This window comes from Chenopodium quinoa, unplaced genomic scaffold (genome assembly GCF_001683475.1).
Source record: "Chenopodium quinoa cultivar QQ74 unplaced genomic scaffold, ASM168347v1, whole genome shotgun sequence".
Lineage (NCBI taxonomy): Eukaryota > Viridiplantae > Streptophyta > Magnoliopsida > Caryophyllales > Amaranthaceae > Chenopodium > Chenopodium quinoa.
In genome coordinates this window covers 3,354,524-3,381,862 of record NW_018742733.1, presented here as the reverse complement: position 1 = coordinate 3,381,862, position 27,339 = coordinate 3,354,524, and the positions used below count along the sequence as shown (strand labels likewise).

Below are 27,339 nucleotides of genomic sequence, written 5' to 3'. Positions count from 1 at the left end.
TGTCAGGAAGACACCACAGCAGAACGGTGTAGCAGAACGGGTTAATCAGACACTGCTAGAGAGAGTCCGATGCATGCTCTCTAATGCAGGGCTTGGGAGGAGGTACTGGAGTGAAGCTGTGTTAACAGCTTGTTATGTCATTAATAGGGGTCCTCATTCTGGAATTGATTCCAAGATTCCGTTTGAGATCTGGAGTGGTAAGTTGCCTAATTTTTCGAATTTGAAGATTTTTGGTTGTGTTGCTTATTATCATGTTATTGAGGGTAAGCTGGATCCACGAGCCAAGAAGGGGTGTTTTGTTGGGTACGGGGATGGTGTGAAGGGGTTTAGAATTTTTTCACCTTCGGAGGGTCGGGTCATTCTTAGTAGGGATGTTACTTTCGATGAAAACACCATGTATTCAATTAAAAATGCAGAGATTTCAGATTTGAGAAGGGAAGGAGACAATTTATTACAGACAGATGGGGTACTTGAGGTACATCAGTCTACCATTGCTGATTTACCTCGGGTACAATATATTGATGATGATGCTGATGTTCCAGTGCCGGGTACTCCTGAACCTGAGATTACTCCTACTCATTCTAACTCTGGGGATGAGGTGGAGCAATCTAATCAGGGGTCATCTAGTCAACCTGACACCATTCTTGAGATGCCTAAACGAGTTATCAAGAAGCCTGTTAGATTGATTGAAGAGATGGAGGGAAGAAATTGCTGTGTTGATGCGATGACAGGTTATGCATTGAGTGTAGCTGATGATGTAGAGTCATTTGAACCTGCCACATATAAACAAGCAATTAGTTGTAGTGAGTCTGCGCAATGGCTTGCCGCAATGGGTGAAGAGATGCAGTCTCTTTACAAGAACAGAGTGTGGGAACTGGTAAAAGTACCGGAAGGGAGGAAGCTTGTGGGTTGTAAATGGATTTACAAGAAGAAAGAAGGGTTGTCGGAAACTGAGCAAATACGTTTTAAGGCTAGGCTAGTTGCTAAGGGGTTCAGTCAGGTAGAAGGGGTTGATTTTGTTGAGATATTCTCACCTGTGGTTCGACATACTTCTATCCGTGTGTTATTGTCAATTGTAGCACATTTTGATCTTGAGCTGGAGCAGTTGGATGTTAAAACGGCTTTCCTTCATGGCGATTTGGAGGAGGAGATTCTGATGAAGCAGCCCGAAGGATTCGAAGTTCCTGGAAAGGAACACTATGCCTGCAGATTGCTAAAGTCATTGTATGGACTTAAGCAATCCCCCCGACAGTGGTACAAAAGGTTTGATTCTTTTATGGTTTCACAAGGTTTTGACAGGAATTCATATGATTGCTGTGTGTATCATAGTAAGCTGGATAATGGTTCCATGATTTATCTTTTGTTATATGTTGATGACATGTTGGTTGCCACAAAGAATAAATCTGATATTGCTAGATTAAAGGAGATGCTTAACTCGGAGTTTGACATGAAAGACTTGGGTGCAGCTAGGAAGATTTTGGGTATGGAGATCTACAGGGATCGGGCTAGAGGTAAGCTTTTCTTGACTCAGAAAAGCTACATTGAAAAGATTCTGTCTCGTTTTGGGATGGAAAAATCGAAGCCTATAAGTACGCCAACTACTGTTAGTTGTAAGTTGTCTTTGTCTATGTCACCTCAATCAGAGGAGGAGTTGTCTTATATGTCTAGAGTTCCATATGCAAACGCGGTTGGTTGTTTGATGTATGCTATGGTCTGTACTAGGCCGGATATTGCGCATGCTGTTAGTGTTGTAAGCAGGTTTATGGCTCGACCTGGGAGGGAACACTGGCAAGGGGTGAAAAGGATTTTTCGCTACCTGAGAGGGACAGCTGATATTGGTCTTGTGTACGGGAATGGTAGGGAATGCTTGGTCACTGGGTACAGTGATTCTGATTATGCAGCTGATGTGGATACCAGGAGGTCTGTGACTGGTTATGTGTTCACTTTGGGTGGTTCTGTGGTTAGTTGGAAGTCTACATTGCAGTCATCAGTTACGTTGTCAACTACTGAAGCTGAGTATATGGCTTTAACTTCTGCAGCTAAGGAGTCTATTTGGCTCAAAGGCCTAGTAGGTGAACTGGGTATTGCACAGGATTTTGCTACAGTATATTGTGATAGTCTAAGTGCGATTTGCTTAGCTAAAGATCAAGTACACCATGATCGGACGAAGCACATTGATGTCAGGTATCATTTCTTGCGTACTGACAAGAGGATTAAGGTGAAGAAGATTGGGACTGCTGACAACCCGGCTGATTTCTTCACTAAGCCTGTTCCGTTTAGCAAGTTTAAACATTGCTTAGACTTGCTAAATATTGATTACTACGTGATGTAGTAGGCCCTGAGGGGCGAAGTTGGGGAGCTCCTGGTGTAGGTGTGTTGGCATTAAGGTGGAGCTTGCCCGGGGCTTGTGATGCAGGTGGAGCATTATGAGTTGTTATACTTGGAGACGAGTATGTGATGGGTCTTGGTTGAAGACTTATCGGGATGTATGGCTTATGCATGAGTCCTGCATCGGGTTTGGCTTGAGATGTTTTTTCACTATGTCTTGATGGGGTCGTTTGCTGACTACGAGTTCTCGTCAAGGTGGAGATTGTTGATAAGTATATTAGGTGACTCGTACTTCGTAGCTTTGTCCGCCCGATCGGGCGGACATTGCCCGGTCTGACCGGGCGGAAGAAGAAGAGGTGCCTGGCAAATTCGTTGAAGAAGCTGCTCTCGCGCCCGACCGGGCGAGCCTTCGCCCGACCGGGCGAGCCTTCGCCCGATCGGGCAGACCTTGCCCGGTCTGACCGGGCGGTGGGGGTTGGATACGTTGAAGCATTCGTATGGAGTTTTCTTCTCGCGCCCGATCGGGCAGACCTTGCCCGGTCTGACCGGGCGGAGAAGGAAAAATGCGGAGACGCGGATTTTACGATTTAAAGTTATCTTTTATGTTATCTTTTTGCCCAAGTATCTTTTATTTTAGGGATTAATATAAAACCTCCCTAATATTAGTATTAGGGTTAAGAGAGACAGAGTGAGAGCCGTTCTTGAGAAATACAAGAATCATCTTTGTAATCTTTGCAGTTTATAGTGAAATCATTCGATCTCGGTGCCCGTGGACGTAGCTATCACATCGATAGTGAACCACGTAAATTCTTGGTGTTGTTCTTATTGTTTGCATTGAATTTCTTTATTGTTTTCTTGTTTGTTTTCGACCTTTGCTTCCGCTGTCGCACAACAGTAAACTAGATGTATATATACAAAAAATATTGTAAAATAATCTGCCACAAATGATGATATTCTTAGTGGTTTCAAATAGTGGATATAAAATAGTATGCAATTGTACATTTAAATATTTGATGAGAGTATGAGATCAAGGTGCAAATAATCAGCTTAATTTCATGGCCATCATTTCGCCCAATTGATATTATTATATAGAATACATGGAACATATTACGTAGTATAATAGATTAATTGTAGAACTAATAAATAAGTTTTGAAAAAAAAAACGAAATGTTGAGATGTAAATAGAAAATGTTCGAATCTTAAAATTGAAATTCACCAAATTGAACTTTTGGAATGATCATGAAGAAATATGAAGTAGATTATATTGCTCAAGTTGTCAAGTAGATGTTAAAATTACTCTGAGTTAACATGGTGCATGGAAAAGTAGATAAAGTCTGGCTTAACAAATACAGTACTACGTAGATTTTAACTAATATGTTGATTAGTTTAACGGCCTGTTCTCATTGACTGAACTCAGCTAAACTGAATTGAACTAACTGAGTTGAGCTGAGCTGAACTGAACTAAATATTTTATAAGAGAAGGAAATTAGGAGCTGAACTGAACTGAACTGAATTTCAACGTATGAGAACAGGCCCTAACTAGCTCCAAAAAAGTAATATAAATAAATAAATAGAACCTTAGCTAAAAAAATTTGACTTTTGAGACAACTATACAAAAACATTTAAGCTAAAAAACAATTAATTGCAATTAAAATTTAAAAGTTTGGTAACACAAAGCTAATTACCAAACAATACAGTTACAATTTACAAAGATAGACTATCTTACGTTAGTTGATCCATTGTAGATTTTGTTACATTTTTATATGATTTAATTTTTGTAAAAAAAACAATATATATGAAGTATTTGAATTTACTTTGATAATATAACTAGACCCACATTTTCTTCAAAGAGCTATCTCCACTTTTGAGGTACATAAATGTGACAAACATTCCAGATGCTTATCCAACACTATAATATTCTTGCCTTCTTATTCCTGTTGTCCTAATCCATCAACCACCAAAATAATTAAATTAAATTTAGTAATAACAATTTTAAATAGATTCCTTCTCCTTTAATCCTCTATATATAACTAACCTTAGCTAGCCATACTTATCCCACATTAATCCTACAATCCTACTACTTACTACACAATAGAAACAAGCATAATTAATCTCATGGAAAACTCGAAAAAAACACAAGTTTTAACATTGTCTCTTATAGCAACTCTACTCTCATTAACTCCACTTTTATCGTCCTCATTTAGATCAACCTATCTTTACTTCATTATCAATGTTCTTATTGTTATTCTTTGTGCCGAGGCTGGAATCCTCTCCTCGTCCTCATCTTCATCCTCGTCCTCATCCTCATGCTCGATGTCTTCTTTGACATCGGACAAATGCCTAGAAGGGGACAAGAAGAGCACGTCGTCTAATATTATTGTCACGGCTACAAATACAAGTTGTGTTTCTTCAAAATCCATCGTCGAAAACTCAATACCCGAGAAGATCATTGTTTGTGCTGATGATGTTAAGAAGATGATCAAGAAGTGCCCTTCAAGTCCTAGTATATTCTTCATAGAGTCAGGCAACGAAAGCGAAGCCGAAGTTGAAGAGGAGGAGGAAAAAGAAGAAGAAGTGTATGATGAGGAGGAAGAGTTGTTTGTGAAAGCGGAGAATTTCATTGGAAACTTCTATAAACAGTTGAAGATGCAAAGGGAAGAGTCTTGGAATAGGATTCATGGGTTTCATAATAACGGGTTAATAGTTAATTAGCTAGTTACTTTTTTTATTATATAATTATTTATTTTTTTACATTTAGATGTTACTTAAGGATAAGAGTTCAATAATTTATTTATTACTTGTAGTGTGTTAGGACTTAGGAGGTATTGTCATACTCTAAAATTGACCTCTAAATCAAAAATTTGATGTCTACTCGTTATGTACAAATTACTAATGCAAGATTTTATGTCGTTTCAATATATTTCTCTAGCGTTAATGATATTCTACATTCAAATAATTGTCTTATATGCCTTTTGCACAAATTATTAAGAAGATGAATTAAAAAAAAAAAAAAAAAGATATTGCAATTTAGTGATTATAGGTTAATGTTTAAAATAAAAAATAAATAAAAAAAAGGAATTTGATTGGTTATAAATAAATTAAAATAACATGAATAATTGTGATGTTTATTGGTTGGCTAGATAGCGACTTAAAATGGACATTTAGGACCTGTTTTGATTTACTAAACTAAACTGAATAGAGCTGAAATGAATTGTTTATGAGAGATGGAAAATAGGAACTGAATTAAATTGAGCTAAACTGAACTGAAATTAAACTGAAGAGAACATACCCTTAGTTATTGACAATATGTTTAGATTAAATGATCCTTTTATATAGTCATTTAGAGGTGGAGGGAGTAGTATTCATTCTGTATGTTGAACCTAATTGTAACCATTACACAATTCAAAGAAAACTTATACAAAGAACGTACTCCTATCTAATCGTGGTTGATAAATTGGAAGTAAAGTTATTCGAAATATTTATGTAATAACTAAATTTGGATGAACACACTATAGGTCATAACTCATAATAACTTTTATCAAAACATGATTATACCTATTAAATAATGTAATAACTTGAGTTGATTAGAGCAAATAAATAATCAAAACAAAATTGTTTGAATTGTGTGGTAAAGGCTGTACGTGCATATATACTTATTTATGTTATAAATAATTCATTGAGAAGCAACAAATTTTTTAGTTGGGTGAACCTTGGAAAGTTAGCGATAGATATTTATGGGTTCAAGAGAGTAAGAGACAGATCAAAACGCAAAGGCCAAGATAGATCACAATGCAATCAGACACACCACACATTCAATTGTGCATGTGTGGGCAACCTTGTGCCAAGTTCTTGGTGCAACGTGCAACCGGCCCAGTTGCGGAAAATATAGCAGGGAGGGGTGAATGAAGTAGTAAACATGACGCATCATGATGGGGGGTACACTAAGGGCTACAAAGGATCCGAGTCAAACCTAATTTTAGTCAGTTCGAGCTAAGTTTGATAAGGAATAATATCTGTGTTCGAGCTATCTCGAGCTTTTAAAATTCTTGTTCGAGATAAGAAATATCAGTGTTTGAGCTAAGGATTTGGCTTGTTCGAGGTTTGTTCACGAACATGCTTGGTGGTATTTTGAATTTTAACTCGAGCTTGAATGAGCTTAAATCAAGCTTAATTAATTAGGTAAATGAGCCCTATTTTTTCATTAAAAAATGATTTCTTGTAAGTTTAATGTATTTACTTAATTTTATATGAAAAGTTACCATTCTTTCAAATAATAATAATAATAATAATATAAAGTAAAGGTAATGCTAGATTCATGCCAATAAAGAATGAAATAATTTATAATTTTTACAAATATATATGTATGAGCAAAAGATATATAAATATACAAAAGTAATTTTAATATATTAGAAATTTTCAAGATTGAGCGAGGTTTAACCAATTACAATCGAGCGTGAACAAACTTATAAACGAACTTAAACGATTTCCTCAAGAGCATGCATTATCGAGTTGAACATGATGTTGTTCGAGCTTTATTCATTTATTTTACAAGCTTAAGACTTTCGTTCAAACTCATTTGTTACTTAACAAATGAGTTTTGACCGAGTTTGTTTGTGAACGTATAGGCTCATTTACACCCCTAGGACCCTAGGTACACTACACTTATGTATATCCGATGTGGGGACAGTACAGTTTTATGAACTTGAAATCTTCAAATGTATGTAGTTCTTAGAGAGTATCTTGTATCTACCATCTAGTGGGAATTTTCATTATTGTGTATGGAAAAGTTTCAATTTAGTTAAGATGGTTAAAGTTACATTATAATAAATTTTACATTCTTTAGAGTCTAAGCTTATTGTTGAATTGTAACTGACTTTTTCATTTTCATCTCCTCCAAAAACCCCATGAAGAGCTAGCTACGTACTTCAAAATTTTTATTGTACATGCTCCTACAATAATCTTAAATTACCTACTTGGCCGCCACTAAAATTTTTAAACAAACTCTTTTTCACCCTTTTTTTAAGAAGTAAGGAGAACAGTTTTATCAAGCCGGAATTAATCATTGGTCAATCAGTCCCGATTTAGGGCTAGGTCCTTGAGAGTGTGGTACGGGTAAGGAATTTCTACCATACCAACTCAGGTCAAAAGCATCACTTATAGAGTTTTGATCTTCATTACCAGAAAAAACCTCATGATTTTAATAAATTTATTATGATGTTGGATAAACCTTTAAGATTCAAAAAGCCTAATTGTCATGTTGAAAAGTTAAAGAACGTATAAGAAATACTAATTTATAGCTAGAAGAATGTTGACACAAAATATAAATGATGTTAAGCAAATCGTAAATATAAAAGTGTCAACTTTGCTATCAAATGTGCTTAAAGAATCATATAGATTCAATATGAATTAGCTATACAAGAAAAAAGAGCAAGGATTAGTTACATGTTGATGTTGACCATATATACTTTTTGTATTTTCAAAAGTTTGACTTTATAGTCATTTTAATTTAAGAAAATTAGAAATCAAACTATGCGAGTGTAAGAAAAAAACTGACTTCATATAAATTAAATTAAGGTCATAATCGATTAATCGGAAGTTGTTGTGCTTGTGCCAGTTATTATATTGAGACATAATATATGTGTGTAGATTGTGGAGTGCACAATTATCAAACTAGAGCATATAATATCACCAAAACACTTAATTATTTATCTAATTTTGTTTAGGATTGTATATCTTTGATCACCCGACAAAAGTACCTAATTTAGTACCAAAAAGTTAGTCATTCTAGTAATTTTTTTTACATGATCAAGACATTAGTCGAATTGATTGAATGAAATATAATCTCTTCACTCAATTTATATAATTCTATGAGAAATCTTCCTCAACAGTCGAGGTAAACTTGTTATTATTGTAATTTATAATTGGTTCAATGAATTATGCTTTATGCTTTCATAATAAGCTGAAGACATGTTACAAATTCTTATGACATACACTTCTTATTGTGGATTTTATTTTGTTTGTGAGTCATCTCACGTACTGGGATCGATCTTAGTACACTTAATTAGCTTCTTTTTTCTTTTTCTTTTTTGACGGGGACTTAATTAGCTTATTTGTTCTTTACCGTGCGAAATATTTGTTGACTTATGTGTGATTAGCCACATTTAAAAGTTTTTTTTTTTTATTTTTTTATTTTTATTTATTTATGTACAACTAAGGCTATTATTATCTTTCATAAGTAATTAATTTTAATTACTTCTGACAAAAATTACTTACATCACTAATTATTACTCAAATTAAGTATAGTCATTAAAAGACACCTAGAATTTCCCGGAAAAAAACACTTAAAATTTAGGATCTATATTTTGTCTATACAACCTAAATTTTGTGAAAAACTAACTAATAAAAAAAATATTGTAAAAAACAACCTAATAAAAGGTAAAATGTTGTAAGATATACTACCTTGGGCTGAATTTCCACCATTAATAACCTAATTTTATGGCATTAACCCACCTCAAAACACCCCCAAAACCAGTGGCGGATGTAGAATATTTAGTGTGGAGGGGCACTAAATAAAAATAAATAAATAAAATGCTTGTATAAGAGCTTGAACCTAAGACTTTTAGTCCAAACTCAATGCATTACTATTATGACAACACTAATTTGATGCTATTTATTGCATTAAAATTGTATTTAACCTATAAATTTATACATTTACTTAAAAAATTGGGGGGTCGGTGCCACCCAGGCCCCTTCATAGATCCGCCAATGCCCAAAACCACCGTGGGGATTGATTTTCAAGGTGGTAAGGATATTTTCGGGGTGGTTAGAGGATATTCTGAGTTGGTGAGGATGTTTCGACATTCGAGATGTTGGTTTTTGGGGTTAGAGGTAGTAGTTTTGGAGGTGGGTCAATGGTGAATTTCTGACAGAGGTAGTATTTTACAACATTTTATATTCTGTTAGGTAGTATATTACAGCAATTTACCTTGATAGTTGGTAGTAATTTAATTTCTCACAAAATCTATGCTTTATTAGATAGTTTTTGACAAAAAAAATCCTAAAATTTATTGTCGAACACAACTCACGGAAAATCTTGCGTGGACCTATGGTTTATACACACATAACTGGCATTATATCCAACAAAGTGACCCTTAATTTTAACATAGTAACCTTATTTTTAACATAGTAACCTTTTTTAAAATTTGTGTGACCTTTAATGTTATTATGAACTTAAACTACGACACTATGTTGAATAGTGACCTAATTTTAACATATTGATCTTTATTATTCATATTGATCATTATACTAAAATTTTCATTAAAAAAATTAACCTCGTATCACTAGTAGAAAAAAAGTATTAGGCACCCCCCATATGGCACCGGTTCAGCCTAAACCGGTGCCCAAAACCGGTCTAGAATTGGGCGGGTTTTTACCAAAAGAGAAAAGGCACCGGTTTGAACCGGTGCCATTCCTTTTTAAAAAAAAAATCGGCTTTTTTTTTATTCCATTTATATATAAGGTAAGTCTCAAACCCTAAAGCTAATTCACTCACAAAAACACTTCGCCGCTCATCCTTTCTCTCTCATCCCTTTCTCTTTCATCTCTTCTCATCTCCTCTTTCAATCTCTTTCTCGTTCTCTTTCAATCCCTTCTTTCAATCCCTTTCTCGTTCTCTTTCAAACCCTTCTTTCCATCAAATTTGATTGCATTTTTTTTTTATCGATTTCTGAGTTTTTTTTTTTTTGTTTAAGATTTCAATTTTTTTCTGGGCTTTTGATTTTTCTTTCAATTTCAATTTTTCTTTCGATTTCAACAATTTTGATTTCTGGGTGTTTTCGATTTGTGGGTTATTCTGGGTTAATTTTTTGATTTCGTTCTTGATTTTTTTTTTCTATTTCTGGGTTTTTTTTTCGATTTCGATTGTTTTTTTTTTCGTTTTTGATTTTGTTTTTGATTTCTGGGTTAATTTTTTGCTACAATAATCGATTTTGGGTTAATGCATGCGTTTTTGGGTGTGTTTTTTATGGATTTGTTCAAAATTGATTATTTTGGGTTAATACAAGTTGATTTGGGTTTGTTCGAAGTTAATTTGGGTTTAATTGATTTTATGAGTGTCTTCGAAATTTTTTATGGGTTTCTTCGAATTTTTTTTGGTTTAATCCACCACGAACACATGCATGAGCAAGGTTAGGGTATTATTTCTTGATTTTAATTCGATTTATTTTTTATTTTCTGGGTTTTTAATTGATTTTCGAATTTTGTTTTATTTTAATCGATTTATTTGTTATTTTTATCGATTTTAATTTGTTTTTTTAAGTGATTTTCAATTTTCTGGTTTGGTTAATCGATTTTTAAACTTATTTTAATTCGATTTTTTTTTTTTAATTTCTGGGTTTTTTCTCTCGAAATTTTTTTATTCTCTGGGTTTTTTTTCTTCTAATTTCGATTTTAATTTTTATTTTAATCTGTTTTTTTTTTCTGAATTTTTTTTATATATTTTTATTTTTTGATTTTGATGTTCTGGGTTTTTTTTCTAAGTGTTAAACTGATTTTCTTTTCTTTTTTTTTTCCGATTTTCTGGGGTTTTTATTTTTTATTTTTTTCGCAGCTAAATCATGTTAATCGATTCATTTTGGTTGTTTTAATTGGTGCATGTATATGGATTTAGATCTTAAATTGAAGAATCAAGATACAAGTATATTATGAAGTTGTAATTTTTTTTTTGTGATTTATATTGTAATTTTATTTATTTATTTATATGTTGTAATTTTTTTTTATTTATATACTGTAATTTTTTTATTGATCTATACTGTAATTTTTTTGATCATATATATATATTGAATAGATTGAATTATATTGATTGTGATGTTCGATTCATATTTGGTATCCTCATTTAATTCTAGTTTATTTAATTTTAAAAAAAAAATTGATTATTGGGGGGTTTTTGGCACCGGCTTTGAAATATTTTTTTGTGGGCCTTTTTGGCACCGGTTAACCGGTGCCAATTTTGATTTTTGGCACCGGTTTGAACCGGTGCCTTTTTGGCCCCCGTTTTGGCACCCCTCACATAGGCAGCGATTCAAACCGGTGCCTTAGACCGGGTTTGAACCGCTGCCAAATGCCTTTTTTCACCTAGTGTATAGCTTTTATAATGTCATACTAACTTTTATTTCAACATAATAATCTTTATTTTAATATAGTGACCTTTATTTTTTATTAATAAAACAATCATATTGTCTCTAATGTTAATGGTAATAAATTAGTGTGAACGGGTTCATTTAAGAATTTGTACACAACGGAAACTATATATATATATATATATATGTATATATATATATATATATATATATATATATAGGAATATTCTCACCAACCTCACCAATTTCTCATGGGTTTGCCCAATCAAATTGCATGTATATATGTTGCTTTTGGGGTCATCCTTTCTATTAATTGGCCTTTACCACTTTTTGTTAGATTGTTTTTATATATTACGAGTATTTTTTTTATTGCTCTTTTCACCCTAAAGATCTTAAAATACTGGAAAACCTTTTTTTTTTTTTTTTTTTTTTTGTGGGGGGTGGGGGGGGGGGTTTAATAATTTGTAGATTTTAACTGGTTAATTTAGTTAACATTATCACCAAAATCTAATACTCTTAGTAGTTTCTCAGAGAACGATTGTAGATCCAGTAATTGTCGTAGAAAAAGCTAAAAGACAATAGCTAAATTATGTTTAACGTATGTACATATGTATGTATTACAACTTGACAATATTATACAGTATAAGTTTGCAATTTGTAATTTGTTTAATTTATATAACAAGAATAAAACCTGGCTTCATATGATTTGTATTTTTGTTTGGTATTTTGTTTGATTTTGCTGACTAATTTAGTTGTGGGAATAGTTAAAAGTAGGACAATAGATTTGTATTTCGACATGACTTTGACAACCTGTGGTCCAACATTTTAGCTAAAATCATATAATATTATAATGTAGACATTTGAAATTAAATACATTAAAAATAAAAAACATTAAATGCAGTATTTTATTTTTTGGCCCACTAAATTTATATATTCAAATACTGATCCCCGAATTCAGATTAGTCCAAAAGGTGAATCGAAGGGAACACTAAAAAAATAAATAAATATTCAAGTCCCCTTGAAAAAAAGTTCTATAAAAAATGCTTACCCTAGTTTCAAAATTAATGGATATAAAAATATTTTCTTTGTTGTTCTTTATTGCAATAATTGGAGTTTTGCACATCCCGCAACATACTATTTTAATAAAAAAAAATACAGTTGATATCAGATATCAACTTGTTTTGTTAATATTGAGGGCAGTTTGGTCTATTTTCCATGTAAATGATGGGCAAATATGTCTTTTAATAACCATTAATATATGCTTTGAGAAAATTTAATACAATACCTCACTTAACTACATTTTTTCTTACATAAATCACAATAAATCATTAGTATATGATCAATAGTGTAAAAACACAATATACTATACCGCTATAAGTTGCACTAATTAAATAATAAGTTCATAATTTTAAGGTAACTAGGGCAGCAACCATAACTAGTCATATTCGGAAGTTCTTTTAGTTTGACTGGATATAATCACAATATAGTAGTTGATATGCGAACTACTATGTTTACATATATAATGTCCAAATCAACTAACATTAATGAGAGAAAATAAGTATTTAAATATTTTTTAGGGTATAATTGTGAAACACTATTCATAAAAAAAAAACTTGTACATTTTGATGAGGATTTATATGTAAATGCACATTTTGAAGGGTATCATTGATATCACACGCACTATTCATAAGAGTAATCTTATATTTTTTATAAAATAGGGAAGAACTAATGACACGATTGACAATAAATTTGAATATTACACTCGTCTCAGAATCTCGATATATACAGTTATAAAATCAATTACTCATAATTATACATACTATCTTCGTTAATTGTTATCTGTACCTTTGGAGTATTATTTGTGATATATAAAAAAATTCCAAATTTGCAGATAACAATTAACGGATATAGTATTAACTATATATTGAATATAATGGTTAAATTAATGCATTTAAAATGTATGAAACTCCAATTAATACAATATAGTTTAAAGAGCCATCTCTACTTTGGGGTACTTAATTGTAACTAACTTTCCAAATGCTTAACCAACACTATAATAATATTCTTGACTTCTTACTCCTGTTGTCTTAATCCATCAACCACCATCTCTACTTTTAGCAACTAAAAACTTAATTAATTATAGAAATTTTTTAATTAATTAGATGCCTTCTCCTCTAATTCTCTATAAATAAGTAACCTTAGCTTGCCATACTTGGTATCCCAACTTCCTACTTCTACTACTACACAATAGAAACAAGTTACAATCACATGGAAAACTCGAAAAAAACACAATTTCTAACGTTGTCTCTTATAGCAACCTTACTCTCATTAACTCCACTTTTATCGTCCACATTTAGATCAACTTATTATCTTTACTTCATTATTAATGTTGTTTCGGTTGAAAACAATGGGACCTTGCCGAAGGTCCACTAAAATGGAGAAGACTGGATTCGATCCAAGCTGTGTTGGGCCGAAGGTTTCCTGCACAGTGAACACACGTAAACTAGCCTCGGGGGTGTTTCCGAGGAAGGCCCCTCCGATGCTAAAGTCAGTACAATGTGTAAAAAGGAAGACACTATGCAAGAGAGTTTGTAGCTTGAGGCTTTTGTGGAGTATTTCTCAATGCAAGAATGAGCATATGAGTTGGAATAATCCGTGTATGAGATAATGCATGTGATGTTGTGTCTGTTGTTGTATATGATCTCGTTGATCTTGTATGTGATGTTATGAGATGTTGTGTCTGATCATGTATATGACTCTCCCCTTGAATGTGTTAATATGAGGGCTTTTATACCTCATCATACTTGGAGAGGTTGGGCTTTAGCCCAATTGGCTTACTTTGTGGGCTGACTTTTGACTTTTGAGCAATTGGAGAGTTGAACCTTGACCTTGGGCTTTTAATTGGATCATTTAGTGCTCAGGCCCAATTTTGACTAAATTGGACCCAAACAACTTGCCCCCCAGACCCGATTCGGAAGAATGACGGGTCGGGTTTGATTTAACTCAGAAAAGGAGGGAAGTAAATGATTTAATTGATCCAAAAATTTGAATTTAAACCGTAATTAATGAGATAACAACGGTTAATGATTTGCGGAAGTTGGACGGATAATGGGCAGTTTAGTCACAAGACATGTGTTTAACGGTTACTTAGTGGGTACTTAAGAGAAATTAAAGCACAGACTCTTCGTATCCCGTACCTGGAGATATAAACAGAGGCGCGTCATTCTCCTCACTTATTCACCAACACAAACCCAGAATTCTTCGAGAGAGAATCCAAGAATCCGTATCAAAACTTCGCAAATTCCCCCGAGCATTGAGCTTAGAAGCTGAGACTTGCCACTACGAACTCGTAAATCGGCAAATTTCGCTTCAGATTAAGGTAAATTCCTTTGATTTCAGTTTATTTTTCTTCGAATTCGAACTCCTTCCCCTCTTCTTTCGACTTTTCTCTTCGAAATAGTCCATGGCAAGAGGAGTTAGAGGTAGAGCCCGTGCTCCAAGAAGAGCAAGGCCGATTCCCGATCCTAGGAATAGGATTGGGACCTGGAATGGTCGAAGGCCGGAGTCTGACCCTGCTGATGGGATTAGGGCGACTCCCCTTTCCTCGGCTCCTCCTCAAAGAACGGATGAGCCGAGTGCTTCTGGACGGGACGATGAAATTCCCGCTGTCCTTTGGGATATCCTCCCTGGGTTTTCAGAGTGGGAGAATGCCGAAGTCGCTTCGGCCATGATAAAGAACCGCCCCTACTCATGGTGGGTAGAGAACGCCGATCAATATCGATTTGCTGAGCAAATTGAGTTGCACTACGGCATTTTTGAAGCTGATGGATATTGGTGCCGAATGCCCTCAGCATCCGATAGAATCCATCGTCCACCCCCGGGGTATGTGGGGGTGTACACGAGACAGCTTCAGTATGGGCTGAGGTTCCCTTTGGACGTTTTCGTCCGAGACTTGCTGATCCATTACAACATTTCCCTATGTCAGCTAACCCCCACCAGCATCCGAAGGGTGATGACATACTTATGGGTCTGCAAGTTCTTCAGATACGTGCCGAACCTGCACTGCTTCAGAAAGCTCCATCGGCTAGTGCCAAATATTCAGAGTGGGCACGGAAGCCATGGTTCTGGGTGGTATCGGATTGAGTCCCGGCCCCAATACTTGACCATGTGGCCAAATGACTCTTCAGACAAGGACTGGAGAGGTCAATGGATTTGGGTTAGGGCACCCACAGATCCGGGCCACCCTTGCGTCTTCAGCGCTCCCCGGTACTTAGCTGAGCCTGATCCCGAAATGGGAAGTCTAGGTCCCCCCGCAGATAACGGGGCGGATCCGAACCTGGATCAGCAACATATCTTCGGCAAGCTGCCGAACCCGGGGGGGAGTGGTCGAATGCAGCATATCCCGGAGACTTGGCTCCCCGATACGCATTACGTTTTCCAAGAGAACATGCTAGCAGCTGTTGGCCTCAGCCGAAAGTTTAAGGATGGTAAGCTTCTTCGGCTGGGGCCGAGGCTTTTTAACTACCTTTTTCTTCTCTCGCTTTGCTTTTTTATGCTGTGCCATATCTGAGCTAAACTTTTTCCCTTTCCTTTTTTCAGAGCGGGACGAGACCAACGTTGGTATTAACTACGCTCGTCTTGGTGTTAACCGAGAGCGAGTTGTAACTGAACGGGCCCCGTCTATCACTGAGCCGAGGCATAGGGAAGTTCATCTGGACTCTTCCCACTTCCAAATTGAGGCTGTTGCTCTGTATCAGAGGCAGAAGCCTTGGTGGAAGAAGAGAGACCCTTGGTTTCAGCTGCTGAACGAGGAAGCTGAAGCTGCCCGCACAGCCGAAGAGGTTGCACGGGTACTTGAGGCTTGTGAAGGAGGAGAAGGGTCCTCCAGAGCTGCTGAAGCCGAAGCTGCAGCTAGAGCAGCTGAAGAAGACGAGGCTTTGCTGAAAACCTCGGTGAGCTTTCAGACAACTTTTTTCTTTTCTTCTTTTTTTTTTTTTTTTTTTTTTTTTTTTACTCACACTCTTCTTCCCCCCTGTCTGTTACAGTCTGAAGAGAGTAACAGACACAGAGAAGGCAAAGCTCCTGTTCGTCCCGAAGATCAAATACAAGAGTCTTCAGACTCAGATATGGACGAGCAGCCCCTTCTGAAAAGGCGCCGAAGGATGGCCATCATCGGCCCTCATGACTTTCAGCAGAGGCCGATGACCATCGGCGTCGCAATAAGGGAACCTGAGGAAGGCAATGGATCGCCGAGGGTTCCCCAGCCAACACCCCAATCTCCTCAAAAGACCCCTCCGCCACCTCCTGAGATGGAGGTGGATCAGAGGACTCCCGAACCTAAGGGAGGGGTCCAAGAAGAAATCAAGGAGAGTGCTGCTGAGCACGGAAATAAAGATGCCGTGATGTCAAGTGCTGAAGGCTTCACGGCAGATATCGCAAGAGAGGTTGAGGCTTTCGTCCTCACCCCTGAAGAAGAGGAGGTCATAGTACTTGACTCCTCTGAGAAGGACGATGCTGAGACAACCAAAGCTAATCAAGCTCCATCGTCGTCCTTCCCTTCTTTCCAGACTCTGCATTCTGGAGAAATGGGTTTCTCGGCCCCCCGAATTCCAATCCCAGATCACATCTGGGACCTCATATGGGGTCAAAACCGAGAAGGAGCTGAAGCCTACTTCGGCAGTTTTGCTGGCATGTCCGAAGTAGACAGGGCAAGGATCTGGTCGCTGAAGGCCACTGCTGGGATGGGCGAATCCAGTAGATCAGTTCCTGACCCAGCCAGGTCTAACCAACTGCTGATGATGCAGGTAATTTTCCTTCATTTCCTCCGAAATTCAGCTCTATTTTTTTTTATTACTTATTTTTTTTTTTGTCTTCCTGTTTTCAGTTCGTGCACAATCAGACTCTCACTGTAGAGCTGATTGATACCCTACAAGATAGGGTAGACGCTGCTGTGCACGAAAGGAAGGTGGCTGAAGAGGAAGTTAAGCTTGCTAAGCTGAAGCAAGCAGCAGCTGAAGAGAAGCAGCAGGAGGTTGAGGAGTACGGTAAAAAAGCTGTCGAAGCTCTGAAAACCTTCTGCGATGCTATGGAGATGGAGGTTTTTCCCCCACTGATGGAAGGGGAAAAATTTCTCCAGGAGCATATGGGAGTGGACGTCTCCAAATTCAAGGCTGCTATTGAGAGCCGAATTCAAGAAGGAACTGCTGCACAAGCTGAAGTGCAGCAGCGTCTAGAGGCTCTTGAAGCCAGCCGAATGGCTGCTGAAGAGTTGCTCCTGGCCAAAGACGTCCAACTCTCAGAGGCTGCTGCTGCTGCTGAAGCCCAAAGAGCTAAATTCCAAGAGGCTGAGGATCGACTGCTGATCCAGAAAGTTGAAGTGGCCCAAGCTCAGACAAAGGCTTTCCAAATTCAGCAAGAGCTGAATGAGCTGAAGGGTTCCTCCTCCAAAGTCGCTGAACAGCTGAAGAAATCCAAGGAAGACTTGGAGGAGACCCAGAAGAAGCTGGCTGATGCTGAGGCTTCACTCAAGGTCCGTGTTTATACCCAAGAGGAATATGAGATGGGTTTCAGAAACGGATTCCGAGTATGCCGAAGACTCTGCCTTCATGCTGAGCCGAAGCTGGACTGGTCTAAATGTGCTGAGTGGGTCCAGAATCCCGAAGACCCTCACATGAAGTATGCAACTCCAGCTGAAGCTGAAATTCTTAAGGCTGAGGAAGCCGAAGAGGAAGCTGAAAGACTGGAGTTGGAAGCTGAGCAGAGGGAAAGGGAGGCTCGGCAAAATGCAAAGCCCGCCTCTTCGGCTGCTGGGGCTGAGGCCATCATGGGACTCAACGCTGATCAGTCTGATCCCCCGGCTGAAGCATAGGAACTCGGGCAGTCGTCTTCAGAATCTTGCGGTTCATCATGTGCTTAACTTTAGACTTGCCGCTTTCTGAGTTTTTTGCCTTGTTTTTTTGCTTCAGCTTGCCTTGTCGTACAGCAGTTTTATTTTTTTGCTTATGTACGTATTTCGGCAGCTGTTATTTTCCGCTTGTGGGCGGCTGCCGATACTGAATTATTGAACTTGTAGCTCAAAATTTTTTTTTTTTCAGTTGCTTTATTTTTGAATGCTTTACTGTTTCTTTTCTTCAACTCTGCCGAACATAGCTGCACTGCGTGCTTCTTGCCCCCACAGAAATTGAAGTATGACTTTAGTTGAATGAGCAATTTCTGAACTTCTTCAAAATAGATATCCGAAACACAGGGCCAACTTAAGGTAATGCTTCTGGGATACAAGTCTTACTGAAGATTGACTGTCTGAAAGTTGGATATCCGAAACACAGGGCCAACTGAAGGCAATGCTTCTGGGATACAAGTCTTACTGAAGATTGTCTGAAAGTTGGATATCCGAAACACAGGGCCAACTGAAGGCAATGCTTGGGATATTAGCTTTCTGGGACTAACCTCTTTAGAACAAGTCTTACTGAAATTTGACTTCAGCTGAAAGACCAGCGTTCTTAAAGAAGACGCATATCCGAAACACAGGGCCAACTTAAGGCAATGTTTCGGATAATGGCTCTCTGGGATACAAGGCTCAGTTAAGGCAATATCCCAGGATTGTCCATGGACTCATGTCTTTGGAGAACAGGTCTTACTGATGTTTGATTTCAGCTGAAAGACCAGTGTTCTTTAAAAAAGACTGAGTTTTGTAAGCCATCTGAAACCCAGTTACCCGAAGGCGAAGGTTTCAGACGAGGCTGATTTAAAAAGGCTGTTATCCTTGATTTTCTGTCTATCTTTGAAAAATGGATACCCGAAACACAGGGCCAACTTAAGGCAATGTTTCGGATAATGGCTCTCTGGGATACAAGGCTCAGCTAAGGCAATATCCCAGAATTGTCCATGGACTCATGTCTTTGGAGAACAAGTCTTACTGAAGTTTGACTTCAGCTGAAAGACCAGTGTTCTTTAAAAAGACATGAGTTTTGTAAGCCATCTGAAACCCAGTTACCCGAAGGCGAAGGTTTCAGACGAGGCTGATTTAAAAATTTTCAACTGTTGCTGTTATCCTTGATTTTCTGGCTATCTTTGAAAAATGGATACCCGAAACACAGGGCCAACTTAAGGCAATGTTTCGGATAATGGCTCTCTGGGATACAAGGCTCAGTTAAGGCAATATCCCAGAATTGTCCATGGACTCATGTCTTTGGAGAACAAGTCTTACTGAAGTTTGACTTCAGCTGAAAGACCGGTGTTCTTTAAAAAGACAGGTTTTGTCAGCAATCTGAAACCCAGTTACCCGAAGGCGAAGGCTTCAGACGAGGCTGAATAAAAAACCCTCAAAGAGTAGATAGAACAAAGAAAATTTTGAAAGGATAAACAGTTGTAAATTTTATATAAATGGCGGCTCCAAGGCCTGTCATTAGTTCAAAATGTACTTACAAAGATTGTTCTGCCCCGAAGGGTTTACACATGGTATTTTTTCAGTACATCAGCATTCCAGTGATTCTTCAACTCAGTTCCATCCAACTGCCGAAGTCGGTATGTCCCTGGCTGAAGCTCATCATAAATTTCATAAGGTCCCTCCCATGTAGCTGAGAGCTTCCCATGGATTCGGCCTTTCTGAACTGCAGCAGCATTCCGAAGGACAAGATCCCCAATTTTGAGAGGCCTTGCATGGACCCTTCGGTTATAAAATTTGCTGACTCTCTGCTTATAGGCCGCCATTTTATCTCGAGCTGAGTCTCTTACTTCGTCGAGGAAGTCGAGAGATTCCCTCATCAGTCGCTCATTCTCAGCCGAGAAATGGTGCACTCGAAGGCTCTCAGAGCCAATTTCCACTGGAAGGACGGCTTCGGCACCATACACCAGTTCAAAAGGTGAGTGGCCCGTTGCCTCTTTTTCAGTTGTCCGAAGGGACCAAAGGGTTCCAGGGAGCTCCTCTAGCCATTTGGACTTTTGATCTTCCACCCTCTTCTTGAGGGCACTTAAGATCTGTTTATTTGCTGCTTCGGCTTGTCCGTTACTCTGCGGGTGGCATACCGCTGAAAATGCCAGTTTTATGCCGAACTGATCTGTATATCGCTTCAGCGGTAAGTTGTCAAATTGCCTCCCATGATCGAAAACAAATACTCTCGGGATGCCAAAGCGAGTGATGATATTCTGCCAGATAAATTTTCTGACAGTTTGCTCTGTAATGTTCGAGGCTGCTTCGGCCTCGATCCATTTACTGAAGTAGTCGACACCAACTATCAGCCATTTTTTCTGGTACACAGCCTCTGGAAATGGTCCCAGTATATCCAGTCCCCATTGGGCAAACGGGAGTGGATTAAGGATCGGCTGAAGATCCCTTGCTGGCTGATGGATAACTGGAGCATATTTTTGACATTTTTCGCATTTCCGAACCAGCTCCTTAGCATCTGCGATCATGGTGGGCCAGTAATATCCGGCCCTCAATGCCTTGTGGGCTAAGGTTCTTCCCCCAATGTGGTTCCCACAGATGCCGAGGTGAATCTCCCGCAGGATATAATCTGCATCTGTTGGTCCCACGCATTTCAGCAATGGGGCTGAGAAGGACTTTTTCAGAAGTTCCCCCTTGAAGACAATGAACCTAGAGCTGGTTCTCTTCATTTTGGAGGCCAAAGCTTTGTCCTCAGGAGTTTCTCCCCGAAGCTTAAAAGCTAAAATGGGTTCCATCCAACTAGGCTCTGGGTCGGCGCAGCACACTTCAGGTGCTTCGTCGACACTTCTTACTCGACGCACTTCTACATATACAGACCTGTTCAGCTCGGTAAAAGATGAACTAGCAAGTTTGGAGAGTGCATCGGCCTGAGTATTCTGACCCCTTGGGATCAGCTGAACCTCAAAAGTTTTCAGCTCTGCAATGACTGATTTGATCTTGGCAAGATAAGCTATCATGGAGGGCTCTTTGGCCTCATAGCTGCCACTGATCTGATATGCAACTAGCTGAGAGTCTGTTTTTAAGCAGACATGATCGGCTTCCAAGGAGATGCACAATTGTAGGCCGGCGATTGCTGCCTCATATTCGGCTTCATTGTTCGAGGCCTTAAAAGAAAATTTTAGTGCATACTCAAAGGATTTGCCTTCGGGGGAAGTTATCACTACTCCTGCCCCCGAACCGTTTTCGGTGGAAGACCCATCCGTAAACACGGTCCAGACTTTCTTGTCACTGTCCAGCACTTCTTGGTATGAGCATTCGGCCAAGAAATCCGCCAGGGCTTGAGCCTTGATGGCAGCCCTCGGACGGTAGCTGATGCTGAATTCGGTGAGCTCAAAAGCCCACTTGGCTAGTCTACCGGATTTTTCAACCTTGCCAAGAACTTTTTCCAACGGCTGATCAGTTAAGACCACTATCTGATGGCAATCAAAATAGGGCCTCAGCTTCCGAGCAGCTACCACTACCGCGAAAGCAACTTTCTCGAGTAGAGGATAGCGGGTCTCGGCATCCGTCAGTGTATGACTGACGAAATAAATCGGTTGCTGACTCTTACTCTCTTCCCTCAGCAATACTGCGCTGATGGTGGCTGGGCTAACGGCCACATATAGGTATAGAGTTTCTCCTTCAACTGGGCTAGCCAGCGTTGGGAGTTGAGCCAGATGCTCCCGAAGCTGTTGAAAGGCATCTTTTTGCTCTTCCTCCCAAACAAGCTCTTTTGTTTTCGGGAGTTTCAGGGCTTTGAAGAAGGGTAACCCCTTATCCGAAGCTCTAGAAATGAACCTCGAAAGGGCTGCCATTCTTCCGGTGAGCCGCTGAACATCCCTCTTCGTTTTCGGCTCAGGAAGGTCGAGCGCCGCTTTGACTTTAGAGGGATTGGCATCAATCCCCCTTTTGCTGACCATGAAACCCAGGAATTTCCCTGACTTCACGCCGAAGACACACTTCTTCGGATTCAGCTTCATTTGATGCTTTCTCAAGGTGGCGAAAGTTTCAGCCAGGTCCTTTACATGGTCCTCTAGTTTTTTGCTTTTGACGATTGAATCGTCAACATAGACTTCCATGTTTCGGCCCTTTTGATCGGCGAAAACTTGATCCACCAGCCTTTGATAGGTTGCCCCCGCATTTTTCAATCCGAAGGGCATCATTTTGTAATTATACACCCCAGCGTTCGTGACGAATGCTGTCTTTGCTCGATCGTCGGGGTGCATGAAGATCTGATGATACCCTGAGAATGCGTCCATGAAACTAAGCAAGGCATGGCCACTTGTCGAATCGACTAGCTGATCGATTCTTGGCAAGGGATAGAAATCCTTTGGGCAAGCCTTATTTAGGTCCGTGAAGTCAACGCACATCCTCCAGGTACCATTGGGCTTCTGAACCATCACCACATTTGCCAGCCATTCCGGATATTGGCAAGGTTCAATGAATCCTGCCTCCAATAATTTTTTGACTTCGGCTGCGATGTCTCGGTTCTTATTGGCGGAGTAATTCCGCTTCTTTTGCTTAACTGGTCGACACGCTGGGTCAACATTAAGCTTGTGGGAGATGAGGTCTGAACTTATCCCGGGCATATCAGCTGCCGAGAAAGCAAACACATCTCTGTTATCCCGAAGGAGCTGAATAAGTTCACAACGGGTGTCAGGATCAAGGTCCATCCCGATTGTTACACATTTCTCAGCATCTCCTTCGGCCAACTCAACTGTTTCAGTCCGTTGGTCCATGTCCATTGCCGATGGACTGGACTCTTCAGAATCTGGTCTGCTGCCAATGTCAGCAGGTGTCCCAGTCTTTGTGTTCTTCGGCTGGCTCTCTGAGTCTTTCGGCTCAGATGAAGAGTCAACCTTTTCCCTTTCGGGACCTTTTTCTCTGGGCACTGATCCTTGGGCCGAAGCACTTAGGCCTTTCGGCTTTTTTGTGCTTGGCTCTCTTTCTTTTTCTTTCTCCTCCTCATCCTTGTCGTTATCTGGGCGACTACTGGATGGCTTGAGGTAGTTGCACCTTCGGGCGTCCTTCTGGTTGCCCTGTATCCTTTCGGGGAAGCCGGCGTCTGAGACGTAAATCATCAGCTGATGATAAGTTGAGACGACCCCTTGGATCTCGTGAATTATGGGTCTCCCCAAAATCACGTTGTACACTGAAGGAGCGTCGATGACCAAAAACTCAATCATGACGTTCCGGGCTGCCTCATCGCAACCGATGGTGACAGGAAGTGTCACCTTCCCATCTGGATAAGTTGAAGCCCCATTGAACCCGGATACCGGATAGGGTACCGGCGTAAGGTGCTTGGGCTTCAGCTTAATTTGGTTGTAGGCCTTTCGGAACAGAATGTTTGCTCCGCTGCCACCGTCAACAAGGACCTTACTGACGTCGTGGTTGGCCACCGTGGCGATGATCACCAACGGATCCTCGTGAGGGAACGTAATCCCCCGGCAGTCGGCGGCTGTGAACGTCATGTTCGGCACCGGCGACTGGGGAGATTGAATGTCAGCGTTGTTCACCTGGTGAGTCAAAGCTCTAAGGTGACGCTTGTGCTCCCTCCGAGAGTATATTCCTCCCGAGATAACATTGATCGGAGGGAATTTCCCCTCCGGTTTTTTACTGTTTTTCCGAGGGAAATCAAGGTCCTGCCGAGGGTCCTTTGCTAACCTTTCGGATTCTTTTTTCTCGCGGTGATCCGCGATGTATTTTTTCAAGTATCCCTTCCGGACCATGTCCTCTATCTGGTCCTTCAGCTGGATACACTCTTCAGTGTTGTGGCCCGAAGACTCGTGGAACTCACACCACTGATTTTTATTTTTTCGCTGATACCACTCTGGGAGTGGTCTCGGCTTTCGGTAACTCTGCTCCTCCTTCGTCACACTGTAAATTTTGGCGCGTGGAAGAGAGAGCGGAGTGTAGGACTCGTATCTGCCTGTGTATGAGGCAAACCTGTCCTTCTTTAGGTCGCTGGCCGAAGATGGCTCCGAGGCCTTTGATTTTCCCTTTGCCTTATGGCCTTGGCCTTCAGACAAGGGTATTTGCCTCTGTTTCCCTCCCCCGGATTGAGGTTGGGTTTTTGCTTTATTCCATTCTTCGGCTCGGATGAACTTATCCGAAGCACTAAGAGCTTCCTCCAAGGTCTGCGGGGTATGCATGACCATGAAGTCTAGGAATTTTCCTGGCTGAAGGCCATTCTGCATTGCAAAAACAGCTAGCCCCTGGTCCAGCTGAGAGACGCTTGATGACTCGTTACTGAAACGGGTCAGGTAGTCTCGGAGGCTTTCAGTTTCCCCCTGTTGCAGACCCATGAGCTCTGCGGTAGTCTTCTCTCGGCGGTTTGCCGTGGAAAACTTGCTCCTGAACTTGGAGGACAGATCATCCCAACCTGTTATGGAGCCTTGCCTTACTCCCTTGGAGATCCACGCTTGCGCGACCCCCTTGAGAGTGGTTGGGAAATATTTGCACCAAGTCGCCTCGGATCTGGGGCAAAGATGCATATGAGTCTCATACGAGGCCACGTGGTCCTTCGGATCCGTGGTCCCGTCATATGTGATATGCGACGGTATTTTAACCGTGGGTACGCGCTCTTCTAGTATCCATTGCTCGAATGGTGAACTAGCGGGAAGCATAATGGCCTTGCCCTTGTTCCTGGCCGAAGGGACCGCGCTCCGCCCTCTCAGAGAGGTAGGAGTGGTTTTCGTCCCTGGCTGGGAAGTCTGGGCCTCGGCTGCAGGGAACGTGAGGCGACTACGCACGCTCGGTTCCTGGCCGCCGAGTCGGTCAAGGACGCTTCTGCGAGCAGTCTCAGGTTCCCGGCGAGCAGATTCTGGCCGAGAAGCTGAGCTGCTGCTCTTATGCGCTGCTGGTCTTGAGGATGAGGATCCTTTAAATAATTGAGAGTTCTTCTTCCTCTGTTTTTCATTTTTCCAAGAATCCTCCTCCCACTCTTCCAGTTCCCGGAAGGAAGGAAGCTTCCCACCGTCATGGTCTAACTTCCTCCGCTGATGCCGGGTATGCGGAGGAGTTCGATCACGAGACGGTGGCATATTCTGTGCCCTCATTGCCTCCATGAGTACTGCCAGCGCTCTTGCCACCTCCTCCGAACTGGGCCCCGTCAAAGGGGTCCCCGGCCGAGTGTGGTAATGAGGCCGTGCAGCCGATGGTTGGCTTTGGGACACTGAATATGTCCTATGATCAGACTGACCCCTGCTAGACCGAGAGTGGTCCGGCCTATATTGAGAGTCATGCATTATAGGAGATAGGGAATCCTCCTTGTGTGATCCTCCCCCCGAGCCGGCACCCTTGGGAGAGTTCCGGTCCGGCGAGGGCGATGGTGTAGGGGTTTTAGGCTTTTCGCCCGCTCCTTGACGGAGGCTTTTGCTCTTGCGGTTCTTAGCCATGGCTGCTAAGATAATTGCAAGATGATCTTGGTTAGGAATTTGGCTTAAAGATTTTTGAAAGTCATCCCCACAGACGGCGCCAAATTGTTTCGGTTGAAAACAATGGGACCTTGCCGAAGGTCCACTAAAATGGAGAAGACTGGATTCGATCCAAGCTGTGTTGGGCCGAAGGTTTCCTGCACAGTGAACACACGTAAACTAGCCTCGGGGGTGTTTCCGAGGAAGGCCCCTCCGATGCTAAAGTCAGTACAATGTGTAAAAAGGAAGACACTATGCAAGAGAGTTTGTAGCTTGAGGCTTTTGTGGAGTATTTCTCAATGCAAGAATGAGCATATGAGTTGGAATAATCCGTGTATGAGATAATGCATGTGATGTTGTGTCTGTTGTTGTATATGATCTCGTTGATCTTGTATGTGATGTTATGAGATGTTGTGTCTGATCATGTATATGACTCTCCCCTTGAATGTGTTAATATGAGGGCTTTTATACCTCATCATACTTGGAGAGGTTGGGCTTTAGCCCAATTGGCTTACTTTGTGGGCTGACTTTTGACTTTTGAGCAATTGGAGAGTTGAACCTTGACCTTGGGCTTTTAATTGGATCATTTAGTGCTCAGGCCCAATTTTGACTAAATTGGACCCAAACAAATGTTCTTATCGTTATTCTTGGCATCGAAACGGGATTTCTCTCCTCATCCTCATCCTCATCCTCGAACAACGGCATAGATGCCCTAGAAGGGGACAACAAGAACTCATCGTACACGTCATCCAACTTTATTGTTAACACTACAAAAACAACGTGTTTATCTTTGAAAACCGTCGTCGAAAACTCGATACCTTTGAAGAAGATCATCGTTTGTGCTGACGAAGTTAAGAATTCTTTGAAAACCGTCGTTGAAAACACGATACCCGTGAAGAAGATCATTGTTTGTGCTGATGAGGTTAAGAATACTTTGAAAACCGTCGTCGAAAAATCGATACCTGTGAAGAAGATCATTGTTTGTGCTGATGAGGTTAAGAAGTTGATCAAGAAGTGCCCTTCAAGGCCTAGTTTGTTCTTCATAGATGGCGACGAAAGCGAAGCCGAATCTGAAGATGATGAAGAAGTAGAAGTGTATGAAGAGGAGGAAGAATTGTTTGTGAAAGCAGAGAAATTCATTGGAAATTTTTATAAGCAATTGAAGATGCAAAGAGAAGAGTCATGGAATAAAATTCATGGGTATCCTAACAATGGGTTATTAGTCAATTAGTTAGTTAGATTTTTTTTAATTAAATAAGTTTTAGTTTAGGTGTTATAGATAAAGGTTCATTAATTTTTTAACTACTTGTAATATTTCTAGGAAGTATTGACATTGTAGCTCTAAAATTGGCCTCTAAATCAAAGATTTGGTACATACGATCTCACTTGCTTTTCTTGCTCAATTTATGAACAGGAAACGAAAAATAAAGATATTTGAGTTTGGTTGATCAAAAGTGAAAGAAAAAATAGTTTCGGTTATTAAAATTAAATACTTTGTATAATTAGGGAGTATGCATTCCATGATCCCTACAAGTGA

The 27,339-nt window shown here is 40.0% G+C and overlaps 1 protein-coding gene across 1 annotated transcript; it reads left to right on the top strand.

The window, feature by feature from the left end:
• Positions 1-13,535: 13,535 nt before the first annotated feature.
• On the top strand, positions 13,536-27,187 carry LOC110723887. The gene is made up of 2 exons (XM_021903292.1): positions 13,536-13,851; positions 26,432-27,187. Exons 1-2 carry the CDS (start codon positions 13,734-13,736, stop codon positions 27,031-27,033), a joined length of 720 nt encoding a protein of 239 aa, XP_021758984.1. The 5' UTR covers positions 13,536-13,733; the 3' UTR covers positions 27,034-27,187.
• The last annotated feature ends 152 nt before the right edge of the window (positions 27,188-27,339 follow it).